Here is a 25,503-nt window from a genome sequence, read left to right on the forward strand (position 1 = left end):
AGGAGCAGTCAAATCTACTGCACGATGTCACAGCTCTGAAAAACGCGTTAATATTCTTTGAACTTTCAACTTTATCAGACTTTTCGTTTCACTTCACCTAACCCTAACTCTCAGATCTGAATCAGATTCAATTTTCTCTCTCTCAGAGTTGTGGATGTAGACAAAATTCGCCAGAAATAGAGATAAGATAAGGTTCGCCATTCAAGGTTTGTCGCTTTTCACTGTTTACGCATTCAATTCTCAACTATTATTATTATTATAATAATTGCATCGGATTCCAATTCCATTGGGAGTTTTTTTAAACATTTTTTTTCTCTTTGTGGATTGGATTTATGATGTATTCAGTTGCGGAGCAAAGATTTTTAATTCTGAAAAAAAATAATATTTTAATATAAACTCCTTTGGTCCTACTCGGCTTCGCCCCCCTACGTATGTACGCCCATTTTTTTTAAAAAAAAAAAGAAGATAGTGGAAGATTTGTGATAAAGATACTGATACAGCTGATATATTCAATTTTGGCTGTTTCTTCAACTTTATTTTTAATATTTTTATTGATTAATTAATAGGTAGTATATATAGAGGGTTTCAACTGGGGTTGGCTTTACCTTGTCAATTTCTGAAGTTAAAAGCAAGTAGAGGAAGTTGTCAATTGTTAATTCCTTAAAGCTGGGAACTTGGAAAAGAGAAGCAATTATTGTCTCTTAAGAGCTGTTTTTACCTCTCTTTAGAGACCTATTATTGTTGAGGTATTCTTTTGATTCAAGATCTAATCTTTTTTTTTTTTTGATTATTAGTTTTGTTGAGTTTTAGATATTAGATCTTTAATGCAGTTGGATGATGAGGTATTCTTTGATTCAAGATCTGATTTTTCTTTTCTAGTTGAGTATATTGAGATTTATTTGGAATGTAGTTTTTTTCATTGTTGATAACCATGTTGTCCTTGAATAATTCTATGTGATAGTCTCACCAAAGCTAGGACGGATGGGAAGAAATATTTGGAATGTAATTGAATGGATGGATATAAAGGTTCATGGTTGAACACAAGAAGAATAATCTGGGGTTGATGTTTGTATATATATGTATAAGTCTGGTAGATCACATAACTTAAATCTGGTATTAGAGATCTTTTCAAGTGTTAGTTAGAGATCTCCCATCTTTCATAAAATGTGGAATTTTGAGTTATTAGCATTCAGTCCTTTTAATCAGTGAGTAATTAATTACATGTTATTTAGCTGATTATTGATGCATTGCAGGTGCTGAAAGTGATTCAAACGGTGTCCATCTTATTTAGAAGTCTAAGTATCAAAAATGGTAACTTCTCTTCTTCTTTGTCATCATCTAATTAAAACTTCCGTCGGGGTGGGGTAGAGGAAGAGATGTTTTGAATTGATTTAGTGTATCAATGTAGCACTTTGAAATGTTTTAATTCTAGTGTGTTTATATATTCAGCTATTATATTGTTTACAACAAAAACGATACACCTTTGTGTAATCCCACAGGTGGAGTATGGGGAGGGTAATATGTACTCGAACCTCTATCCTCTACCTTGGGAAACCGTGAGGCGATTTCCGATAGATCATTAGCTCATGATATTATATTGTTTATACTTGCAAAAAGACCTGCATTTTTGTTTAGACAATTGGAAACCATTATTTCTTTCATGGGATAAAAGCAAAATATTCCCTACTCTTGTTTAATTTGTAAATCCTATCCAAAAGTTTGAAATATAGACATCTTCGCTACTCGGATTTGTTGACTTGCCATTTAGGAGAAAAGACTGATCTCAGCCAAAAAGATTTATCTCCTGCCAATTTCTTACTTAACTATTTTCCTATCAGAGTTTTTAGTCAAATTCTTCCCATTTCCCCATTTTTAGCATCTCTCTGACTGATCTATTATGTTAGGGTTTATATCTTAATGTCCTAATTAACATATGTAAGTAAAAGCTTATCACTCAAAGTAAAATCTTGAAACTCAAGGTAATTTAGCAGTCAGAGTAGACAGGATTCATGTGACAAGTGAAGTACTCATGCTGTAACTTTATTATTGGCTTTTGAGTATTTGAGAGTTTTTTTTCTTTTTCTGCAACTGAATATTTGAGAATAGTTTTCATTTCAACCTTCGAAAGGAATTTGAAACAATATTTGATAAATGATTTTAACTTTCAACCTATGTTTATGACCTCAACACTAAAAGAAAAACAAAGGTATTGTAGGGAAATCAAATGCTTAAGAAATGATACACAAGATGTTTTAAGTATCAATCATATTTTAGACTTTAAATGTTTCAGCATTTTCTGTTTGAATACCTCCCTTAATCACCTTCTGCTGTTTACTTTCATAGTATTCCATCAGTCTCACCTTTCACAATCACCTTAAAAGGTTCCATTCATATCAGAAGCTGATTTACTGTCAAAGAGTTAGATCAGTTTTTCTGTATCCTGAATGCCCCTTGGATCCCTGTAATATCCTTTGCTTCTCTCTGTTTTATATCCTGCTTGTGAACTGTGGAAGAATGTTCAGTAAAATTAGATTTCTTGCATTGGCAAATATATGTTGTTTGATGTGTGAGGTAGAGCTTGTTGTTTAGACCATAGAAACGGGACGAAATGAGGGAAGACATTTCATTTCAGATTTAAATTTTACGGTTTTACAGAAAATTTGGGATTTTGATATATCCTTCTGCGTCTTATTTTGACCTTGTCTCTTTGTGTAAAGAGGAATCCTAATAGTATCTCATATTATTGCAGGTAATGGATTTCAAAGAATTCTTCACTGAATATGGTGAGGCCCATCAATATGAAATCCAAGAGGTCGTTGGCAAGGGAAGCTATGGTGTTGTTGCAGCAGCAATTGATACTCATACTGGAGAGAAGGTAGCAATAAAGAAGATCAATGATGTTTTTGAGCACAGCTGTGAAGCCACCCGCATCCTTAGAGAAATAAAGCTCCTTCGGTTGCTTCGGCACCCAGATATTGTTGAAATAAAGCATATATTGTTGCCTCCATGTCCGAGGGAATTCAAGGATATTTATGTTGTTTTCGAGTTGATGGAATGTGACCTTCAGCATGTAATTAAAGCAAATGACAGTCTCACTGCTGAACATTATCAATTCTTTATGTATCAGCTTCTTCGAGGTTTAAAATATATGCATACAGGTTGCGATTTCTCTTTCTGTTTTCTGGTACTTGAAGAACCTTCTGTTTTACATATGTTCTTATGACTCATTCCCACATTTGTTGATTTAACAGCAAACGTGTTCCATCGGGATTTGAAGCCAAAAAACATTCTAGCAAATGCAGATTGCAAGCTGAAAATTTGTGATTTTGGGCTTGCTCGGGTATCACTTGGCGATAACCCATCTGCTGTTTTCTGGACTGTATGCTTCATCTCTTTACTTTAAAGTTTTCTTAGTCTATCCTTACTACACTAGCCACTCAAAATATCTCAATGCCAACACTGAAAGTGTTAAGTTAGTACACCTGTCATAGAAGTGCCTGATTCATTGTGCACCGATATATCCAACACCCTTCTTAAGTTGTTAATTTGTTACACCTGTAATTCCAAGTAAAATTCTTCATCCTTTTTCTCTAAAGGACTACGTGGCAACTCGCTGGTACCGTGCTCCAGAACTCTGTGGTTCCTTTTTTTCCAAAGTAAGTATGATGGTATACAGGTAAATAGGCATGCTTATATACATTACTTATATGATTGCTAGTACTATTCAGGTGCATGTTCTCATGCTAACGTTGGAAAAGAAACTTAAATTTCTTATTGTGAGACTTTTTACTTAGCATGGGATTTTGCTTTTACAATATTCTTTCATCTTATGGACTAGTGACGTTGTTCCTTCGCTTCCTCATTTCTTGTTTGCAATCTTCATTTTGCTGGTGTCAAAAATTTATGCAAGTCATTTTGAGTAAGTAATGATTAGTTAGTTGTTGGAATTGATGCATCAAGATTTCATACCATTGCAGAAAACCTTTTCTCCAACTGTTTAGGGCAAAGTACTTTCATCCATAATTTACTTTTACTCTATTTTCGGATGTTTTATACTCAATTTTATGTTCTTTATGCAAAAATGATGTGAAGACATCTAGGTTCTTACTTTTGTCTTATTTGGTTGTTCTTTTCTTCTGAAACATCTTTATTGCATAAAGGTTTTTTCCATGCAATGGCTAAAATCTTGTCAGATAGCAATTGCTTAACGCTGAGACCATATTAGGCCCGAGAAATGTCTATTATTATGGAATGAGTATTCATCTCTTCTAGTCCCTTAACCATTGTCTAGGGTGTTATTCTTTTAATTTGTAACAGCTGTTGTGAAATTGGTACCCTCTTGATGTTTCAAAAGATACTGTCTTCCCTTGACAAAGCACTCGAAAAGGGTACTTTGGGTGCTGTCTCAATAATTTGATCTCGATTCTAGCATCATCCTCTTCAAGTACACAATGACATATAATCCTAGTTTGTCCATAACATAAGATGTGAGACTGTAACTCTCTGATTATGAAGAAGAGATCCTCTTTTCTCTCCGTCTTCTCTGTATCACCTCCAAATAACAACCATTCAATTCTTTTCATTTATTACATGTGTTTTAGTTATCTCTGCCACTCTGTATATGCCATGTAGTAGGACCTTCAAGGACTTTTTCTCCTAATCTTGGACGAGTTCCGGATAGTCGGTTTCTATGGCATTCCTTGTCATAAGTGGAAAAAGTGAAGTGCTAAGATGTTACACAAACTTCTGCATAATAAAGTTATATTGTGTCAATGAGCATTAGGTTTTCTGCTCTAATTTGAACTTGGCATATGCCTAATGAGATGGTATGTAAGCCTAATTTGTTTCTCACTTGTGGTAGCTTAATCATGCAAATGACCAAAGACTTAATTGCAGTATACCCCAGCAGTTGATATCTGGAGTCTAGGATGTATATTTGCAGAAATGCTTACAGGAAAACCATTATTTCCGGGGAAAAATGCGGTTCACCAATTGGATCTCATAACTGATTTGCTTGGTACACCGTCCACTGAAGCCATTTCAAGGGTTTGTGCTTTCTATCAATCTATTACAGTTGATAAACATATCATCTAGTAATGAATCTTGAATATATCTTGTTCCTAATTTTCCTGATACCTGCAGATTAAAAATGAAAAAGCAAGGAGATATTTAAGCAGCATGAAGAAGAAAGCACCTATCCCTCTCTCACAGCAATTCCCACACGTTGATCCACTAGCTCTAAGATTACTTGAGCGTTTGATTGCATTCGATCCCAAAGATCGCCCTTCTGCTGAAGAGGTAGGATGTAGCAGTGGTCATTAGGTCTTTGTCTTTAGTTTGTATAAACATATTTTTTCCTAATACTAGCATTCATTAATCCACTCAGGCGCTAGCACATCCATATTTCCGTGGTTTGGCCAACAAGGAACAGGAACCATCATCTCAGACTATCTCAAAATTCGAATTCGACTTTGAACGAAGAAAACTTGGGAAAGAGGATATTAGGGACCTCATCTACCGAGAGGTATATCCGTTAACAACCATTTTCATCTTTGCTTGACCTTCTTTTTGCACCTTTTTCTACTACTTATAGTGTACATTGTTTTCAACTGTCGGCAGATTCTGGAATATCACCCTCAGATGCTGCAGGAGCATCTTCATGGCACTGATCACACTCACTTTATGTATCCAAGGTAATGCAAACTTCTCTCTAAATAGTTCATATTTGTTGCTGCTGTGAACACCTTTTCATCTGATGATTTAACTCATTTTTCCATTGTCTTCGTGAAATTTGTCTCAAACTGCCTAACATCATCCTAAAAAACTTATTGTAATACTTGTGTTGTCATGTATCAACAAGAAATTTCATGATCCATGTATTGTATTAGTTGAACCTTTTAGGATAAGGACTGGCAGACCTATGGCAGTAGAAGTCATAAACCTCTTCAATGATTCATATCCTTCTGTCTACATCATTCACACTGATGTTCTCATAAATAATTTATTTTTCATGTGCCAACTTATCATGTAATTCTTACATTGTCCCTTCATTTCCTCCTGATGCTTGATGCATAAAGTCTGATATATCTCTAACGGATACTTAATGGTGATAAGAAAGGAGAAATCTGCTGCTAATGAGAGTCACAAGTGTTTCTAGATTGTGATATCATTCAACACAAGGGTTGACCTTGTGTTGTGATCTGTAGATGAATGGACTTATGGAATAATTGTGATTTGTGAGAGAAAAATATTCAGATTTTTGAATGAATGGATAATAATTCATTGCGTAAAATGGACCATGCATATTTCAAGTATAAGACAAGTAGATCTGCCATGATGTTTCTCTGGAAGTAAGACTTGCCATTAGTCAGGTTAGGCTGAGAATTCTTGCCTGTTTTGAGCTTCAAACCAGTAGTAGTGTTGGAACCTGTGAAGAACTGTACTAAATTTGAGTCATAAACTCATAATGCATCTAATACTTGATGGAAAGATATTTTAGGACTAATTTTACCAGTTCTGATAATTGAAGGAAATTGATTCTGCCATTGCACATAATTAAAGAGCTGGATACTGACGAGTTACTACTTACACAAACTGTGATTAAGAGTTGCTATGTCTGCAGGATTCATGCTCAAACCTGTGTATTTTTAGTTCTTAACACTGTTTTCTCCTTTTACTTAAAAGGTTTCTATTTTCTACATTTCGCCTGCATTTTGCTCTGAAGCCCTCTCTGTTTCTGGTGCATGCACTGCATTACATGTTAACTTACTCTGCTAATTGAAAAACTACTTTTTTAGTGGGGTTGATTGCTTCAAACAACAATTTGACCATCTCGAGGGGCACAGTGGTAGAGGTGGAAGTACTCTCTTTCCAAGACGATATGCCTCTTTGCCCAGGTGAAATGTCCTTGACCTTCTCTCTTTTGTGTTAAATAGTAAATAGTTGTAATCAATTTCTCTTACCTAAATAGCCTCATTACTATCTGCAGAGAACGAGTTTGTGCTTCCACAGATGAGGAAGCTGATAAGGATGGTGAATTTGAAAGGCATGTTGTGGCTTCTATGGCTCAGAGATGCCTTCCAAGCCCCCCGAGTTCCCCTAAGGTCAAGAAACCGGATACTGCTAATACAGTTGAAGGTCCTACAGAGGCTGGCCATAGTACACCAACGAATACCGAACGCTGCATGCTAAGAAGTTCTAGTATTAGTTTTTCCAAATGTGTTGGGGCCATATGGGATTGCGAGGTAAGTGTTTTCTGAACTGTGGCCTATAAGAAGAAAAACACTATATCAATCAATCACCTATGCCCCAATCTAAATTAGCTATGCCTAGGAAAGCCTGTATTGTAAAAATATAGTAACATACAACTCAGCCAAAGTATAGGGATCAGACCTAACATGCTTGCAAATCACTTCACATTTTTTCGTTGTTTGAACGAACAATAGATAAAAAAAATATGAGCTCTTAAAACCTCGGCTGGAAAATTGATATATGAAATGTTCTTTTTTTTTTCTTAAACTTATTAAATATCCTAATAGTCTCATCCTATGTTGCTCGTACTCTCCAAAAATGTTGTCTCACCCGTGTCGGATTCAAAAATTCACTATTTTTGGCGTATCCGATGCACACCCATCGATATTTTTGAAGAGTCCGAGCAACACAGATCCCATCTTTGTCCCCCTCCCCCTCCTTATGGGTCGGCATGAAGGCTAGACAGATGGCATAAAATCATGGGTACATTTTATTTCCTTTAGTATTGTTCCTTCCTGTTTTCTCCAAATTCATCCTTTCAACTTTAATTAGCTGCGAAACTGGTTTTTTCTTGAGCCCAGAGTCTATCGGAAACAACTTCTGTACTTAGATATAGAGGTAAGGTTTGTGTACACTCTACCTTCCCCAGACCCCACTTTATAGGACTACACGGGGTAACTTCTTGTAAACAATTTTTTTTATGATTAGGGCTTTTAAATGTTTGTATTGAGGGGTGCCCAGAAAATCTGGATGTGAGTTAGTATTATTATTGTGCTTTCCTTCATATATTGCAAATAAAAGGTGCGCGACACCGTAGAATTTGCTTTTACCGTAATACCTGCATTTCCCTCAGGATACAACCTGCAAGCCATATCAAAACGGGATTAATAAATCATCGAAGACAGCTTTATATGCTTGAACATTTTTATTTTGGATGGATAAGGAATTGCTAAATTTCTGGTAAGTGACATACTGATTGCAATGTAATTGCTCATGTACTCGAAATGGAGTCTTGGTTGGTTGTATTGTAAACTATTTAACAGTTTCACTTTGACATCATTACTTACATTATTTGTTCGACTTCAGTTGTCGTTATTATTATACTGATTTCATTAAGACAGTAGATTATTCTGATTGGATTTCAAACATCGTCCTCGTGCCCAAAGAGGGATGGATTGCCTATTTGTTTTATGTCCAGCATCTTCAACTATATTATGCTGTGGTTCAGATGTAATGATCATAACCAGTTGAGCTATTTATTTCCAGCATCTTTTGTATATATTGTAAGTGTTCTTTATCATATGCTTGGTCCACCTTGATAGCACAACTACACCAACCACGCAAATCCTAAGCAAGTTGGGGTCGGCTACGTGAATACATGGGTCTTCTTAGTCCATAACTTCATGTTTAACTTAACCCAACTCAATCTAATTTTTTTGAAAAAATGATAATGTGAAGTTGCTAAGAGGGTGCTTTACTTTAGTATCTATGCGTTTGGTAAATACAAAAAAGTTTATAAGTGAAAAATCATAAATTGATCATTCCCAATTTAAATGATTATTCAGCTTATAGTAAGCACTTTTGATTTGTCTGGTTTGTTTGATTTCGGTTTTAAGAAAAAAAAAACGAACCAAATAATCTAGGTAATTGTCTTTATATGAATTGAAATTTCTGTCCTTCTATTATTTTTTAAAAACTATTTTAAGAATTCATTTCATGTTCAAAATGACTTGTTTTTGAATCTTATAACTGTTCATCATTAATTAATTCAATTATTGTCAAGTTGACTTGGTATATCAAAATTAGATCTTGATCACCATAAATCATAATTATGTAGAAATTCACCAACATGTTTTTCCTTAAAATATGATCAAAAAACAACTCCAAATTGACTTTAAATTTGATATGCAGTTTTCTAATATACCAATATCGATAATTTTCAATAGTTAGATTCAACCTAAACCTTCTTAAATCAATTCATTTACTTTCTTTATTTTTTTCAAGCTTAAGAAAATCCAACAATTTTGTTCTCAATTTTTTCCCAACCACAATCCAAATTATTAATGATTAGACCATATAAGCTCAATGGAACATTACTCAGTCAATCAGACCACAAATAAGCAATCAATTTTAAATTTGCTGTAACAACATATTTCACTGTTGTGTACTCATGGACGAAAAAGGAAACGGAGGACGAGAAAGAGGAGGAGGAGAATGATCTGGTGGGAAGGCTAGAAACGTTCAAATTTTGTCTCGTGTATCACGAGAAATAGAGAGGAGCCAAATCCAGGAATAACAAAGGAGCAGAAAAGATATGAATTTCGATTTCAGGAATCTATTTATTCAATATAATCACTCCTAACAACTCACCATATTGATATGAGATAGGCTAGGCTAGGTTAATACATGTTCAACAACTTACATATCTGTTGGTTCGAATTCTATCACCAAATCAGCTTCTTGAATTGATTTAAACCTGCTCAAGATACAGATGAGAGGAGTCAAATCATCAGTTTGCTTCTACTGAGCTTCCGCTAGCCACTTCCATCTAGTTGTCCATGAGAAGCAAGGTGTGCCATGTATTGCTGAACCATCACACACACGAAAAGTTATAAATATATAAACGTATGCAAGACATGAAGTTCACGTTATCATTTAACTTTCCAGAATCCGACATGGAATATATGATGAGATGTGAACCATTTAGTCAATGAAATAGCACAGTTTCCCCCCTCGAGAAAAGTGGGATGATAAGCTCCGTCTTCTTGCCCTCTCCCATATCTTAAAAGATGCAGAGATGCAAATTTCAAGCATCCTACACTTTGTAGAGATGACTACTTACAACGTCTCGTTCTATATCTCTCAGACAAATGATTTACTTGCTAGAACTAGCATATGAAAAGAGATTTCGCTTTTATGTATAACAGGAAAAGAATACTGCTATCACATTATGTGAAAAGTAAGTTAGGCATACGAATTATAGTAACAACGCGAATATCTCATCATCAACTTACAGCATGATATGCATATGGTGATTTTCCTTGACGTTCAAAATGTTTAGCCAGGACGGACCATTCGACTGGTCCCCATTCTTCCACTTCAAAAACATTCCCCAACGCTGCTTTATATAGCTAAGAATGGAAAAGAAAAGTCAAATTCCATAAAAATCAGTAACCGGAAAGAAAGGGAAAACCATGATAATCGGAACTTTCCATCATCATGCAATCAGACAGACCTTAGCTGTGTCAGTAAGGAGCTCTGTACCAGCTGGATACGAAGCATAGAATTGGTCAGCTCTCGAGTACCCCGCTCTAGTACTGCAATACGCAAACCGACATAGTGATTAGAAACAACATATCTCTAACTACAGCTGCGTGAGTACCAGAGGTTTGTACAAAGATGCTTTGAAGCCAAGGTATATATCTCGGCGTGTTATAAAAGCAGATTTGCAAAAGATGATTATAACCAGCTATCTAGATTATAATGATCAAACGTTAAATCTATTTTAGCAATTCTCCGAAAAAACAGAAAGCTACCAGTTTAACTTCTTAGTGTGGCTAGAAATAAGCAATAAAAACTCATAAACACTCACGTGTTGTTGGTGTACGCATATGTGATGACTGTAACGAAGCAATAGAATCCAGTATAGGACACAATTCTCCGGAACTTTTGGATCTTCAAAATGTCGTTCCATCCTTCATACAGCCGCCACATTTTGTATTGATCCGCTGAGCACGGAAATACCTTCAACAAAAAAGAAGCTAGTAGCTACATGAATGTTAGACTGAACATGACCTGCCCACTTTCCACCTTCATTAGGATTGGGAAAATTTGATCTCATCAGGAGTCTAAAAGAAGTTTTATCGAATTAGAGCAACCAAACCACGAAGACACAACACAACAAATAATGAGACAAAACTGTAGAGGGTCATTAAAGAACAAGCTTTTCCATAAGGACCATAACCAAATCAGTCAAGAAGGTGCACACTCAAGGGTGTGGCCTAGTAGTCAACAAAACGGATTGAGAATATGAGGTGATTTCTTCTCATTTGTCCTAGCCTTGGTAGACAAAGTTACTTGGTACTTGTTGCTGGTGGGAGCTTGATCGAGGTGTGTGATAGCTGGCCCGGACACCATGGTTATAAAAAAACTAGAAGGATCGTAACCACATTCGTAGACTGACAATTTTCGGGATAGATCAAACTATTGGAAGAAAATAGAAAAGGAAGACAAAGTGGGATCAAAGAAACTAGCGAGGTGATCACTAAATAGATACAAATCGGTGCAAATTCTGACATTATACGTCTATAAAGCTAGGATTAGGAACCGGACATACATTTCACCTATTTCTTTCCTTTTGATAGGAGAAAGACATATGCGATTGGATTAGTACAATTATTGGTAGCATTACAGAGTGATCCAACTCGAATAAGACATTTCATCGAACAGGTTGTGTGCATAAGTTCCCATTTCATTTTTCCTAATAAAACCACAAGCTAAAATTCATACCAAAGAGGGCCAACTCTCAACTAACAAATACCACAAAATTGGAAAAACTTCAATGGATAACACAGAAAACTACATGAATCAGCCAAATAGAGTAAAAATTCACACAAAAAAAATAACACCGTGGGATGCTCCAATTCCAAAAAGGTGTTGATTTTTAGTATCATAACGTAATCTGAAAAAAGTTTTTTAAATTCAAATTGGCAAGTTTTATTCTTCTTCCAATAATTTCAAGCTTCATATTTTGTTTTGTAGCAATTTGTGCAATGAAATTAGCAATGGCCCAATATTCATAGTTGAGAGAAATTATTGAAGAAATGAGAATTGAGAGTAGAAAGCTTACCGGATTTTCAGCTCCGCCAAAGGGGAAGCGACGCGGCAGATGACAGTATTCAGTATTTCTCTTCGTCTTGATGAGTTAAAACTATGGGTGTGAAAAATTGATTTTTTGATTTGGTATTATACTATTTGGTGTAACTCAATTCGAATCAAAATAAATTTGGTTCGATTTGTTTTTTTTTGTTTTTTTTTTTCAATTTAGTGATTCAGTTATGCAATAATTAGAAACATAATGAAAATTATATTTAGAATATATATATTAGGGGTGCGCATCGGTCGGTTCGATTTTAGGTGTTATTGGTTCGGTTTATCGGTTTTCGGTTTGTAAATACTTCAAACCGATAACCAAACCAATAACATATTTCTTATCGGTTTTTGGTTAATCGGTTTATGGTACTTAACTGTTCGGTTTTCGGTTTAACCAATAAGAAAATACTCATATATATTATATACACGATAAGAAAATTTTCAAATAAACCATATGATTTTTCCAGCATTTGGCATGAAAGTAATAATCATAAAAGTAACAATCATTTTTCTTGCAAGTTTAGACACTAGACACATTCAAAGAAAAAAGTGTGAAAGTAACAATCGTTTAACCATTAACAAAAAGTGTGAAAGTAACAATCGTTTAACCATTAACAATAAGACTAGTAAATTTAGTATAGTCTTATTGGGTTATCGGTTTAACCATTAACAAAAATTATAAAACCGAAAACCGAACCAATAACCCAATAAAAAAATTTGTAAAACCGTTTAAAAACCGTTAGCCCAATAACCCAATATCAATAAACCAATAGTGTTTTTTTCGGTTCGGTTTATTGGTTAAATCGGTTTTTGCACACCCCTAATATATATCAAGTAAAACGTAAAACACAATATTTAAGAGTATATCAATTATAAATATTCAAACATAAAATATAAACTATATCATAATAACAATGACACACACTCTCCCTCTCTTTATATATGTAATTTTTTTTTTTTTGGGACAAAATTACTATATCGAGAATTAATATTAAGAAAATAAAATTAAGGCAAACCTTTGAGAAAAGGTAAATTTTTGTACTAAACCATTGGAGGTAAAGCTATTTTTAGATCAAATTATTAATTAATGATATTTTTGTTTGATTTTGCGGGGTTGAATAGTATTTTTGATCTTTTTCTATAAATAAAAAAGAATACATAGTTCATGTATCCAGAAAAGAATGACAAAAGTACAAAGGCCAATAAGCTAGTTATCGTTTTTATGGGGAAATGACTCAATCAGTTGGTTACCAGAACTCCTATTTTATTGGTGATGATTTGATTCTTACCTTGTAATCCCTCCCCCTTGCCCCCGTTTAAAACTATAATGTATTATAGGGGAAATTATATGCATAAACAAATATATGCTGGTTAATTAGCTAGCATAGTTATAGTTTGAATTAATTACGACTTGCATCTTAATTTAGTTGTAATTACGTCTCCTCTCTCCTCTTTTATACATATACAAATTATATATGTGTACATATACGATTATATGACAGATATACAAATACAATTAGCCTCTCTCCACTCTCTGCCCTTTCTTGCTCATCTATCCACCCTCTCACAATCTCGTTCGCCTCTCTTCTCCTTCTCCCGATAGACCTCAATAGAAAACTGAAGAGTGACAACATCAAGTGATTGAGTTCAGGGGTAATCTCGTTCGCCTCTCTTCTCTCTCCCAATCTCACTCGCTAGATATACCCATACATATGTATATAATTACATATATACAATTATCTGATAAATATACATATACAGTTCGCCTCTCTCCACTCTCTACCTTCTCTCGCTCATCTCTTTCCTCCCTCTCCCAATCTCACTTGCCAGATATACAAATATATATTTATATCAGTTACATACATACAATTATTTGACAGCTATACATATACAATTCACCTTTCTTGCTCACCTCTCTCCTCCCTCTCCCAATCTCACTCTTCTCTCTCCTTCCTCTAACATGTAGCTACGAATCGTAATTAGCAAACTATAACTATAGAGCATAATTTGAGTGGCTATATGTGAAAATTCCTCATTACTATATATGTCAAATTTTATCTTTTGCAATAACTTTTAAAGTTTTTGCTTTCATTTTTTTTTTTTTAAATGCTTTATTTAAAGGGAAACTTACATAAATATACTATATTAAAAAAATATTTACAATTTATAGCAATAATAGTGTTTTTTACTTGATCACTTTTAATACACTTATAATACAGTTTTAATATATATTACAAAAAACTATTCATTATTCGCATATAATACAAGTTTTATTGATGGATAATACATTTATCACACATTTTAATACACTTATAATATAATGTGTCAATTTCTTACCAAACAAGCATAATATATTTTTTTTTAAAAACAGTTATAATACATATATATTGCATACATAATTCACTTTTAATACATATTGCAGATTTAGCATGATATTGATATATATTGCTGTAAATGGTAATAAATAAAAAGTATCGCTAAAATCAGTAATTATTTATTAAAAGATACTCATCCAAGTAATTTTTCCTTAAACAAACCATCTATCGAAAATAAACTCTCAAGTATGTTATTATTATGGTTATATTACTTGTAATTTTTTTTTTGAAAGAATTGAAGTGAAAAGAAAAGGAAAGTATTTAATTTCTTTATTAAATAATTCATAAAATATAAAAAATAAATATGGAAAGAGAATTCAAGATGTAATTTAATAAATAAAATTTGAGCCCCTACCTCCACCCTTTCCAACACCTGTCATTAGAGTCCACCACGACGATGAAGTTCACCTAACTTATCGACGCATCCATCGAAAATAAATATTTGAACATGAAATTGAGACGTAAAACTATAGTACCAATCAATTATTATGTATGTCTACTTGTTGTAAATTTCTCATTCAAAAGTGAACACCAAAAAGTTGTTACCCTCATTGAAAGGGCTTTGAAGTAGACAAGGGACCTACTTTAAATTTTTGTAAGACAACTAAAACCTATTAATGTTTGGACATGAATAGACAATTCTATGAATCAAATGACTTTTGGACATGTTAAATAGCTAGAGATAAGATTGATTTCACCTTGTTCACACATTTAACAACTATTTTTGTTCTAAAAAAAATACTATAGTAACATGATCATTCTCAAATAATTAAGTTGAGGTCGGTAGTATGAAATATTGATTATATTTTTCTGGTTAAGATTCTCAATACCTCAAAAATTCTCGAGCATTGTAACTGATATCCAACAGTCCCTTATCGAGCGAACCAATCATAAATAGTAGCAAAATCACCCAAAAAGTGAATGTAAATCCAATATAAAGACGATAACATTGTTAATTATTGATAACAATATCTAATTAATACAACGTTAAGAATGAAATAGGTCAAGAATCATACCAACTCATGAGCATAGAAACTACATCTCCAAAATCAATCATATGGATTATGGTGCATTGGTGCTTGGTTTTTTTTTTAAAGAAAAGAGCGGAAGGATCTTATTTATTAATAATAAGGTTTATCCATACAATTGAGGAACTAATTTGAATGATGTAGTTCCCACAACATCTCGTTCGAGAGCAAATTATACAAAAGAAGGAGATGCTTCAAAAACATAACACTGACTACTTTTCATATTCGGATCCTTTGACTTTCTTCCGTATTTGCTAATAGGTCTGACACTATATTAGCCTCCCTCGATATATATGCTCCAACGATGATTGGTGTGCTCGAATTAGTATGACATCGTTTGGTATCCCCATATCAATATCAAATGAAATTTTTTTAAAATGTAATTAAACCAAAAACATTGGATTTAACCCGTGTGATTAGAGATTATGTTAACAATAAAATCGAATTGAAATCCCCATATGAGATATTATTCTTCAAGGTTGTATAAGCTAACTAACCCCCCAACTCATATGTAGAACCTTAATAGTTTTTTACTTTCATTAATTAATAAAATTTGGAAGGAATAGTCCTCACTTAGTCAACTAACATATATATATAAAAACAAATTTATTTAATTGGACCATTTTTTAAAATTTAAATTGAGATATTGATATGTAAATATAGGATGTGTTTGGTACCGAGAAAAATAGTTTATAATTCTTTTTATATTTGATTTTATCAAAAAAATGAAAAATATTTTCTTTTAAGAAAACAAGTTTCTCGAAATTAAAAAAATATAACTTCTCTAATTGAAGTTTTGGGAACACAAATTTAATAAATGACTTTCTACATTTATCGTCTCCTCCCACCCTCTAACATACACACACCACCTCCACCCCCACTTCCCTGCCCCATATCCTCCTTCCGCACCACTCTCACACTCCTACCTTCCTCTCATCCTTATAGTAATTGCCTAAATTATATAGCAAAAAAAATATACTTACATTTCAAATAAAAATAAATAAATATATCACTAATTATCTTCTAAAAAAAATTATGAAAAATATTTCTGTTCGTACCAAACCAGGGTTTGAGGAAGATATTTAGAAGCAAAAAAGTGTTACATTTTCTATCAATATGGTAATGTTACTCAATCATAGAGTTTCATGGGTGATTTTATTTTTTTATTGATTTAGGTGCAGAAATGCATGTGTATTAATGTTAATTTGCCAACATTATTGCTGAATTTGGGCTAATTAATCACTGAATTTAGGGGTTCAATTGGATATCATCCTTCACGTGTCAAGACCTAATTCAATATTATTAGCGGACAAACAATAAACAATTAATAAATTGTATACAATTATCTTATTGGATTTATTACTTATAATATGGTGGTTTAATACATAGCTAACATTTATTAAAGTAAATTATGTCTGCTTAAAAAATCAGGGGTGGATCTGGTGGGTGGGAAAACTACATTGTATATCCACTCATTAAAAGAACAATCGGTAAATATATATTTTTAATACAAAATAATGCATATATATTTAACTAGTAAACCATAATAGAGCTAATCTTAATGAAATTAGTATTTTTTTATTATAGATTACATATAAATATTCTCTAAACAATACGATTTAATTTATTTTTATCGAAAATATTAATAAATAAATGAAAAACCCCTCTTATATTTTGGATAAGTACATTTCCTTTTCTTTTTTTTTGTATAAATACAAGTCAATAAGAGAAAAAGATAAGTGGAACTTTTGTCGAGGGCTGTTTTGAGGGCACACACCAATTATGTGAAGTGAGAAATGTTTCATTTGATACAAGTGAATGTGACATTTTTAGTTTATAAATAAATTTAAAATTACCATCGTCTTTCGAAAATATGATCAGTGAGAATTCATATAAACAATTCAATAATTTGACATACTTCAAGTTGGAGGAGCTATTGTTATTATTATCTCTCTTTCTTTGCGAGATATTAAAATTATCTCTAATATTTTTCCTTCTTAGAAGAAAAAATAACTATCATATTGTATGATAAATTAGCATGATTTTTTTTTAAATTTCTTACTCATGTCCGACATTTATATTGGATTTTTTTTTTCATTTCCCGTAATTCATAATGGAGATAGATTTTAACCATCCACTACATATCCATAAGTTTTTTTTTTGGGTTTTCCACCTGTAGGGAGACTCGAACCTAATACCTCTAATTAAAAATGAAAGAATACTTATTATTCCATTCCACTGCGACTCTGGTTGGTCATCACAATTCATATTGATAACCTGAAAAATCTTTCTAAATGTGGATATCAACACAAAATTTTCAAAGTTACATATATGAGAAAAATATAATAAAAGCAAATTAACACAAGAGTGTGATTGCTACTCCTATTGTGGACCAAAAAGCAAAAAACAAAAGTCACGGAAAAGGCCTAAATTCACCAAAATTATTGCACGTGAAATATTGTTAAAATAAATAATCCAAACAAATTCCCTAACAAATTTCTAATCTTTGATTGCCCCCTCAATTTTTGACCAATTATTGAATTTATTGGCCAATATCATTTTCAGAGTCTACTTTATTATTCAATAATTTGCAGCTTGAGGACCCCTTCTTTCACTTTACAGCACTTATTATTATTATTATTGTTATTATTATATATATTACACCAAACTTTCACCTAAAATGGACAAAAAAGGAGGAAATTAAAGAAAGAAGAAGGCAAGTTAACATTCCTATGGTAGGTTAAAATAAATTAAAATAATACTTTTTATATAATGTGATAATATTATTGATTGATCTACGAATATATCTCCTTTTAGGTTACTAGTATAATTTTGTTATTATTATTAAAAGTGATGTCAATTATAGACATTTAAAAGTTACTTTTTTAAAAATAATTTTAGACTTGATCTAATATTTACTTTTATATAATGCTTAACCTTGTAGATAATATATTAGATTATTGTCAAATGTTTGCAATAACTTACACATTTTGGATCATCATCTAACGTCTCTCACAAGATTCTTAAATTGGTTCGATTTGGTTTATAAATTTAAAAATTCAACACAAATAATTTAATTTGATATTTGAAAAATCCGAACCAAACCGACCATGTACACTAGGAAATAATATGAGTTGTCAAGGCGTCTGACAAATAAGTTGGAGAAGATTTGTATTTGATTATCCAAAAAGTAAATCTAGAATAAGGAATTTGGCATTTAATTTTAACAAATGCAGAAATTTAATTGTGCTAAGAAGGAATTTGGCGCTTAATTTCGTATTTCATTTATTCTAATTTATGTGATACTTTCTAAAAAAGAGTAACAATACAGTTAATGCTAACGCAAAATCATTCGAAAAAAATGAAATAACCAAAATTTCGACATAATCATGTTTTCATTGAAGAAGCTCCAGGTAATTAGACGACTTGATTAAGAAGATGCAAAAATAGAACTTTAGATTCATCATATGTCCCAAATAATCAAATATCATCATATAAATTGAGTCGAAAAGAATAATATCATAAAATATTTTTATAAATATACATAGAATTATAACAGACAACCCATGCCAATCTAATACCTGTCACTCTCATTCCCATGCCAAACCTATTTATTCTATATTTCTAAAAAAAAAAAGGACTAGTTCCAAAGTTCGAGAAAGAATTTCTCAAACTTTTTAATTAAGTTTAATTTTTAAAAGAATATAATATTCCATTTTATAATTACATATATTTTTGGAAAAGATTATACTCCCTTTGTTCCTTATTACTTGTCCACTTTTTCTTTTATAATTGTCCCTAATTACTTGTCTATTTTGACAAATCAAGAAAGGACAAAATAATTTTACCTATTATACTCTCAATTAATTACTTTGAAAAAGGTAGAATTTCTTGAAAATCTTAAATTTTTAATCCATCCACTTTATAATTAATAGGGGTAAAATGGTAAACTTACTATGTCAATAATTTGCGTTCTTAATAGGTGTGTTAATTCAAAAGTGGACAAATAATTAGGGACAGAGGAAGTAGTAAGTAAAAACATTTTTTATCACATCCCATAAATCATAATAATGACTAAACACATTGAAATTGAGTATTAATTTTTACTGCTATATATTGATAATATAATTTCTTTTTCGCTTAATGTATTATTTAGTCGTCTAAAAGATAATAATAATAATAATAATAATAATAATAATAATATTTATTATTATTATTATTATTATTATTATTATTATTATTATTATTGTTATTGTTATAGATAACTTTATAAAAGTTGAATTATTAATAATATGAAAACAGAAAAAGCAAGACATGTTATATGCTATAACATGTGTATATAAGCTAAGCTAAATCTTCTTTTTCTTTTGTCCACATCCCTTGGCCCCTACTACTTTGTCCTAAAATTCCAGTTCAATCACCCCACTTCCCATACTTAGAGGGTGGTTGGACATAAAAATTGTAAAAAAAAAAAAAAAAAAAAACAATTAATTAATTTTTTTAAAATTTAATTTATTTCTTATATTTTGATTTAATAAAAAGTTTTAAAAAGTAAGATTTTCTTTAAAAAATTCATGGTATTAAATTAAAGAGATGTCAAATATATCAAAATGACATTTAATCTTGCAGTTTTAAATATGACATATTCTCATTTAATGTCCAATACTTGTATTGAAGCTGACCACCGTGAAGTTTTACATTAAGGAGTGAAATACTCCAATAATTTCATATCTAAAATTTAAACTCGAAATTTCCGATAAAAATGAAAGAGTGATTATCGCTTCACCAGATTCTCTCACACTCACTCTTGCCTATATATATATATATATAAGTCTACTTATTCTTATTACATATACATCCTTATGTAACTTCACTCTCTCTATTATCCTTTCTACTTCATCTTTCTTCCCAAAAAACAAACTAAAATAACTAATTTCTTTTCTATTTTCTCCCAAATCACAAACAATGATAAGTTGGCATGATCTTTACGTCGTCTTGACAGCCGTTGTTCCTCTATATGTCGCCATGATCTTAGCCTACGGCTCGGTCCGGTGGTGGAAAATCTTCTCACCGGACCAATGCTCAGGGATCAACAGATTTGTAGCCATTTTCGCGGTCCCATTATTGTCATTTCACTTCATTTCTATGAACAATCCATATGAAATGAATTTTCGATTCATTGCAGCTGACACACTACAAAAAGTAATCATGTTAATAGTGTTATGCATTTGGTCTAACGTGACAAAAAATGGAAGTCTTGAATGGAGTATAACAATTTTTTCTCTTTCGACACTTCCAAATACACTTGTTATGGGAATTCCATTATTGATAGCTATGTATGGTGAGTATTCAGGTAGTTTAATGGTACAAGTTGTGGTGTTACAATGTATAATATGGTATACATTATTGTTATTTTTATTCGAATTTCGCGGTGCTAAGATGTTGATCATGGAACAATTCCCAGAAACAGCAGGGGAAATTGTTTCATTTAAGGTTGAATCTGATGTTGTTTCGTTAGATGGACAAGATTTTCTTGAAACTGATGCTGAATTGGGACAAGATGGGAAACTTCATGTCACGGTACGTAAGTCGAATGTGTCTAGAAGGTCATTTGCTATGACACCTAGACCGTCAAATCTTACTGGGGCTGAAATTTATAGCTTGAATTCGTCTAGAATCCGACCCCACGAGGGTCGAATTTCAATCATACTGATTTCTACGCGATGATGGGGTTTCCAGGAAGGTTATCGAATTTTGGTCCGGTTGATTCAACTCCTAGACAATCTAATTTCGAGGAAAATTGTACTCAGGGAGCTCTAACGAGCTCCCCTAAATTTGGGTTTTACCCTGCACAGTCTAATTATCCAGCCCCAAATCCGGAAATTGCTTCTATAGTTCCTAAAAACACGAAAAATCAACAACAATTACAAGTACATTCGCAGCACCAGCACCAGCCGCAACAACAACAGAATGGTAAAGCTAGTCATGATGCTAAGGAGCTCCACATGTTTGTGTGGAGCTCTAGTGCTTCACCAGTGTCGGAGGCCGCAGGCCTCCATGTGTTCGGTGGCACGGATTTTAGTGCCAACGAACAATCTTGTCAGTCTGATGGTGCTAAAGAAATTAGAATGTTGGTATCTGATCACCCTCAAATTGGGGATAATAAAGGTATATTTTATTTTTTATTTTTTACGGTATTTTGTTGACGATCAATTTATCGCAACCATTTTATATTATTTGATTTTTTTATATATATTCTTGCAGTCATTTCCCAAGATTTTGGTGGCGAGGAATTCAGCTTTGATGGTGCTGGTGGTGGTGATGGAAAGAATAAAGAGGAAAAGAAAGAAGAAAAAGAGGGTCTCACCGGACTACACACCGGGGCTACCGGAGTCCAAGATTCCGGTACCGGAAAACAAATGCCTCCGGCAAGTGTTATGACTCGTTTGATTTTAATCATGGTTTGGCGTAAGCTTATCCGAAACCCGAACACGTATTCGAGTCTCATTGGTTTGATTTGGTCCCTAATCTCGTATAGGTAAGCTAATTAATAGATTAATAAAATTATTAATTTCCACTAATCTTTAAACATTTTAAATTAATTAGGGCAATTTTTTTTTTTTTTAAATTAATTAATTAAGTTTTGTTTTTGTCGTGTTTTTGTAGGTGGCATGTGCATATGCCTAAAATAATAGAGAAATCAATCTCTATTCTCTCTGACGCTGGACTTGGAATGGCTATGTTTAGCTTAGGTGAGTAGTCAAATTTGACAATTGGTATACCTAAATTTTTACTTGATTGGCGAGAGTTCGATTTCCATTTTATAATTCCCTCTTTCGACGTAAGAATCTAAAAAAAGAGTGTACAAGTATATGGTAATGTTGAAGTCGATCAAATAGTACTATAAGAGTAGACGTTGAAATTACCAGCAACAATTGTGACTAAATTTTTTTTTTTGGTTTTTTTAACTAAATGTTGAAAATTTGAGTTTTGAGTATGATTTTATATTTGGTAGGGAATATTTTTATGACGATTTTAATTTTTTCGACATGAATTTAAATTTCATCGAATTTTTGAACATGTTGTGTGGTAGGTTTGTTTATGGCCCTTCAACCGAAGATAATAGCATGTGGGAACACGGTGGCTACTTTTGCAATGGCAGTAAGATTTCTTACTGGCCCAGCAGTTATGGCTGCCGCTTCTATTATCGTTGGCTTACGTGGTACACTCCTCCATGTCGCGATTGTCCAGGTAATAACGGAGTCAGAATTTTGATTTATAAAAGTTTTAAAAAATTTAACTCTTTTTTTTTATTATACTCGAGTTTTAGATTTATATATGTTAAATAACATTTCGAATACAACTACAAAGTTTGAGTCAAGTTACTGAATGAATTCTATCAAATCTGTAATTTAATGATGACACGATCTACTCTTATATTTTTGAAATTGGAGATGTGTCAACGCCTAAAAGACCCGGATAACAAGCTATCGTGATAGACATTCTCTTAAATAAATTAAGTAATGATTCATATATCAGATATTAGTAAAAAGAGCTACTACACTTCATTATGAGTTTGAAGAAATTAATTATGTTTTCCCTTTTTTTCATTCTAGTTTTATAATAATTGTTTAAAATTCTTTCTAAAATTCTTTGAAATGTCATGTGTTAATTAATTAGGCTGCATTGCCACAAGGGATTGTTCCATTTGTTTTTGCTAAGGAGTACAATGTTCATCCAGCTATTCTTAGTACTGCGTAAGTGAATTTTCCCCTAGTTAATTTTTTGAATGTTAATTCTATATTTTAAATTCCTAAATAATAGAGTATTTTATCTTTTTTGGAATTTCAGGGTTATTTTTGGAATGTTGATTGCATTACCAATCACATTAGTCTACTATATTATTCTTGGATTATAAGTCAACATCAAGCTAGCGTGTCAGTTTCTTGATTGATCGAGTCAAGACATAGTGAACTATACGCGATGAACATGATCAAGCTAGCACCGATCTCCTAATTCATTGAGTTCATATACATAATCAACTACGCGATGAATCGGATATTTCGAAACAAGAGGGATTTTGAGTAGAAGAGTTCATGTCAATATGGAATTAGATAGAAATTATCTTATCTATGGACTATGAAGAGTACTCCCAAGCATTTGGAGCTTAGACAACATGTTTGACTTAAATTAGTTTGAGATCCTTGATTTAAGGATATTTTGTCTCTATTTTGAAGAAATTAAGAAAACATTTCATCCAATTAGTCAAAATTGGAGGAAAAACAAATTGGGATTAGTCTAGTATGAAGGGGACAAGGAGGCAAAATTGATGATAATAGTCTAGTTTCTCTCCATAATTTGTAAAAAGAAGAAAGTTCAAAACAATTTGTATGTACAATTGAGATTGATTTTGAGTTTTTGACTTTTTAATGTAGAGCAATGGTTGATTTTCAATTTTTAGATATGTTTTCTTTCTTCTTTATTTAACTCCCCTTTTATTTCAATCATTAATGTAAGTCATTATAGTATATATATATAGAGAGAGTTTGATTTCTTTTCTTATAGTTGTGAAAATGATGTTTTGAAAAAAAGAGTTTTAGCATTCAAAGTTTTCTTTGTTTCCCACCTCGTATTCGAAGCCTGCATTGAAGCTCCGACTAAATCAAGATCGCACATTATAGGGTTTATTTGAGGATGGCGCTCCCAATAGGATTTTCTTCATACTCGAAACTCAAACCCAAGACCTCTGATTAAAAATGAAGCAATCTCATCTCTGCACCACAATGCGTATTGATTTTATCATTCAAAGTTAAAGCTTGTCAATAATTGATTTGAAAAGATATGAAGCTTCCATCTCATAAATAGAAAAAACAATAAATATGCAAAAAGAAGAGGGAACAAACATGGATATGATGAGAAAGCAAAAATATAAAGTATCTTTACTTAATTATAAGTGGATCATTTATACCTCTCTTTTTTTCGCAACTATGGTCCCTTGTGTTTGTGGTAGATTAAAAGTAGTTATTTTATATAAATATTTTCGAATAGTTTTGATCTTTTAAATTCGTCAAAATGAGACTTTTGATATTTGTCAAATATTTAATAAATTCTCTCTGTCAAATTTGATGAAAATTGTGAAATAAAAGAATTTAGTGGGAACTCACCTTTAGATATTAGAGATGCATTTTTTTTTCGTATTTTCTGTTGTTTTTGTTTATTTCTAGAGTCCGGTGCAATCTTTTAAAGTATAATTTTTATTGAATTTTAATCTATTTTTCGTGTCTAATGTAAATTTTGTGTTATACTCTCTAGGATTTAACATAACTTTTAAAATTCTTGCTACAAACATGATATGATTATGAGTAATAATCATTCTTTTCCTATGGTTATGGACAAAGTATAATATTAACACAATACTTTGACCGAAATTATTGTAACGATACTAAACTTTGGAAAAGGATAAATGAATAATTTATATATTGTTATTTTATTGTGATATTCATAATTCTTTGTTTTCTTCCATATAAGTTGTCCTTCTGATTTTGTTATATATTGTTATTTTATTGCTTAAGCAACAATTAGGATAAATGAATAATTGCTAATAGAATAAGTCGAAATGAGGAAAGATAATATAGAATGTGGGTTAAAACTTAAAAGGATCGAAATAGGATGTGATTTGCGGTTAAGATGAAAATCATATGTAGTTTGCTCTCTTGGCTCCCATACGAGAGATATGAATGTGTTCTGATTAATTATGAATATCATCACTTAATTAACAATAATATACATATGAGATTACCCTAGCTAGACGATTTGAGGTCTGAGAAACCATAACTATAATATCAATCTTGTGATTCAACGACTTGATATAACTTATCATATCAACTAATTAAAGTATAGATATAATGAAATTACACCAAAAACTAACCATAAGCCCTAGGATCCGTTTTCTCTGTGAAACAACATAACTTCTACGA

General features: G+C 32.2%; 3 protein-coding genes across 4 annotated transcripts; 2 read left to right on the forward strand and 1 right to left on the reverse strand.

The window, feature by feature from the left end:
* The first annotated feature begins 1,226 nt into the window (after positions 1-1,226).
* Positions 1,227-8,332, forward strand: LOC125813408 (mitogen-activated protein kinase 9-like). The gene is made up of 11 exons (XM_049492911.1): positions 1,227-1,311; positions 2,750-3,158; positions 3,252-3,379; positions 3,597-3,656; positions 4,897-5,046; positions 5,143-5,298; positions 5,387-5,524; positions 5,620-5,693; positions 6,798-6,896; positions 6,989-7,244; positions 8,105-8,332. Exons 1-11 carry the CDS (start codon positions 1,309-1,311, stop codon positions 8,168-8,170), a joined length of 1,539 nt encoding a protein of 512 aa, XP_049348868.1. The 5' UTR covers positions 1,227-1,308; the 3' UTR covers positions 8,171-8,332.
* Positions 8,333-9,553: 1,221 nt separating this feature from the next.
* LOC125813411 (uncharacterized) lies at positions 9,554-12,196 on the reverse strand. 2 transcript variants are annotated; one of them, XM_049492915.1, is made up of 5 exons: positions 12,101-12,196; positions 10,844-10,995; positions 10,487-10,568; positions 10,266-10,382; positions 9,554-9,836 (listed from the first exon to the last, which is right to left on the reverse strand). In XM_049492915.1, exons 2-5 carry the CDS (start codon positions 10,963-10,965, stop codon positions 9,786-9,788), a joined length of 372 nt encoding a protein of 123 aa, XP_049348872.1. In that variant the 5' UTR covers positions 10,966-10,995; positions 12,101-12,196; the 3' UTR covers positions 9,554-9,785. The 2 variants fall into 2 exon arrangements, with proteins under 2 accessions (XP_049348872.1, XP_049348873.1); XM_049492916.1 differs by having other exon boundaries at positions 10,844-11,019; positions 12,101-12,152.
* Positions 12,197-20,476: 8,280 nt separating this feature from the next.
* On the forward strand, positions 20,477-23,873 carry LOC125813441 (auxin efflux carrier component 3-like). Its single transcript, XM_049492945.1, is given in 7 exon segments — positions 20,477-21,196; positions 21,199-21,694; positions 21,791-22,064; positions 22,193-22,278; positions 22,620-22,777; positions 23,207-23,283; positions 23,378-23,873. Coding segments are annotated over 7 exon segments (1,863 nt in total). The 5' UTR covers positions 20,477-20,491; the 3' UTR covers positions 23,445-23,873.
* The last annotated feature ends 1,630 nt before the right edge of the window (positions 23,874-25,503 follow it).

Source organism: Solanum verrucosum, unplaced genomic scaffold (genome assembly GCF_900185275.1).
Source record: "Solanum verrucosum unplaced genomic scaffold, falcon-dt-bn FXZP01000203.1, whole genome shotgun sequence".
NCBI classification, from domain to species: domain Eukaryota; kingdom Viridiplantae; phylum Streptophyta; class Magnoliopsida; order Solanales; family Solanaceae; genus Solanum; species Solanum verrucosum.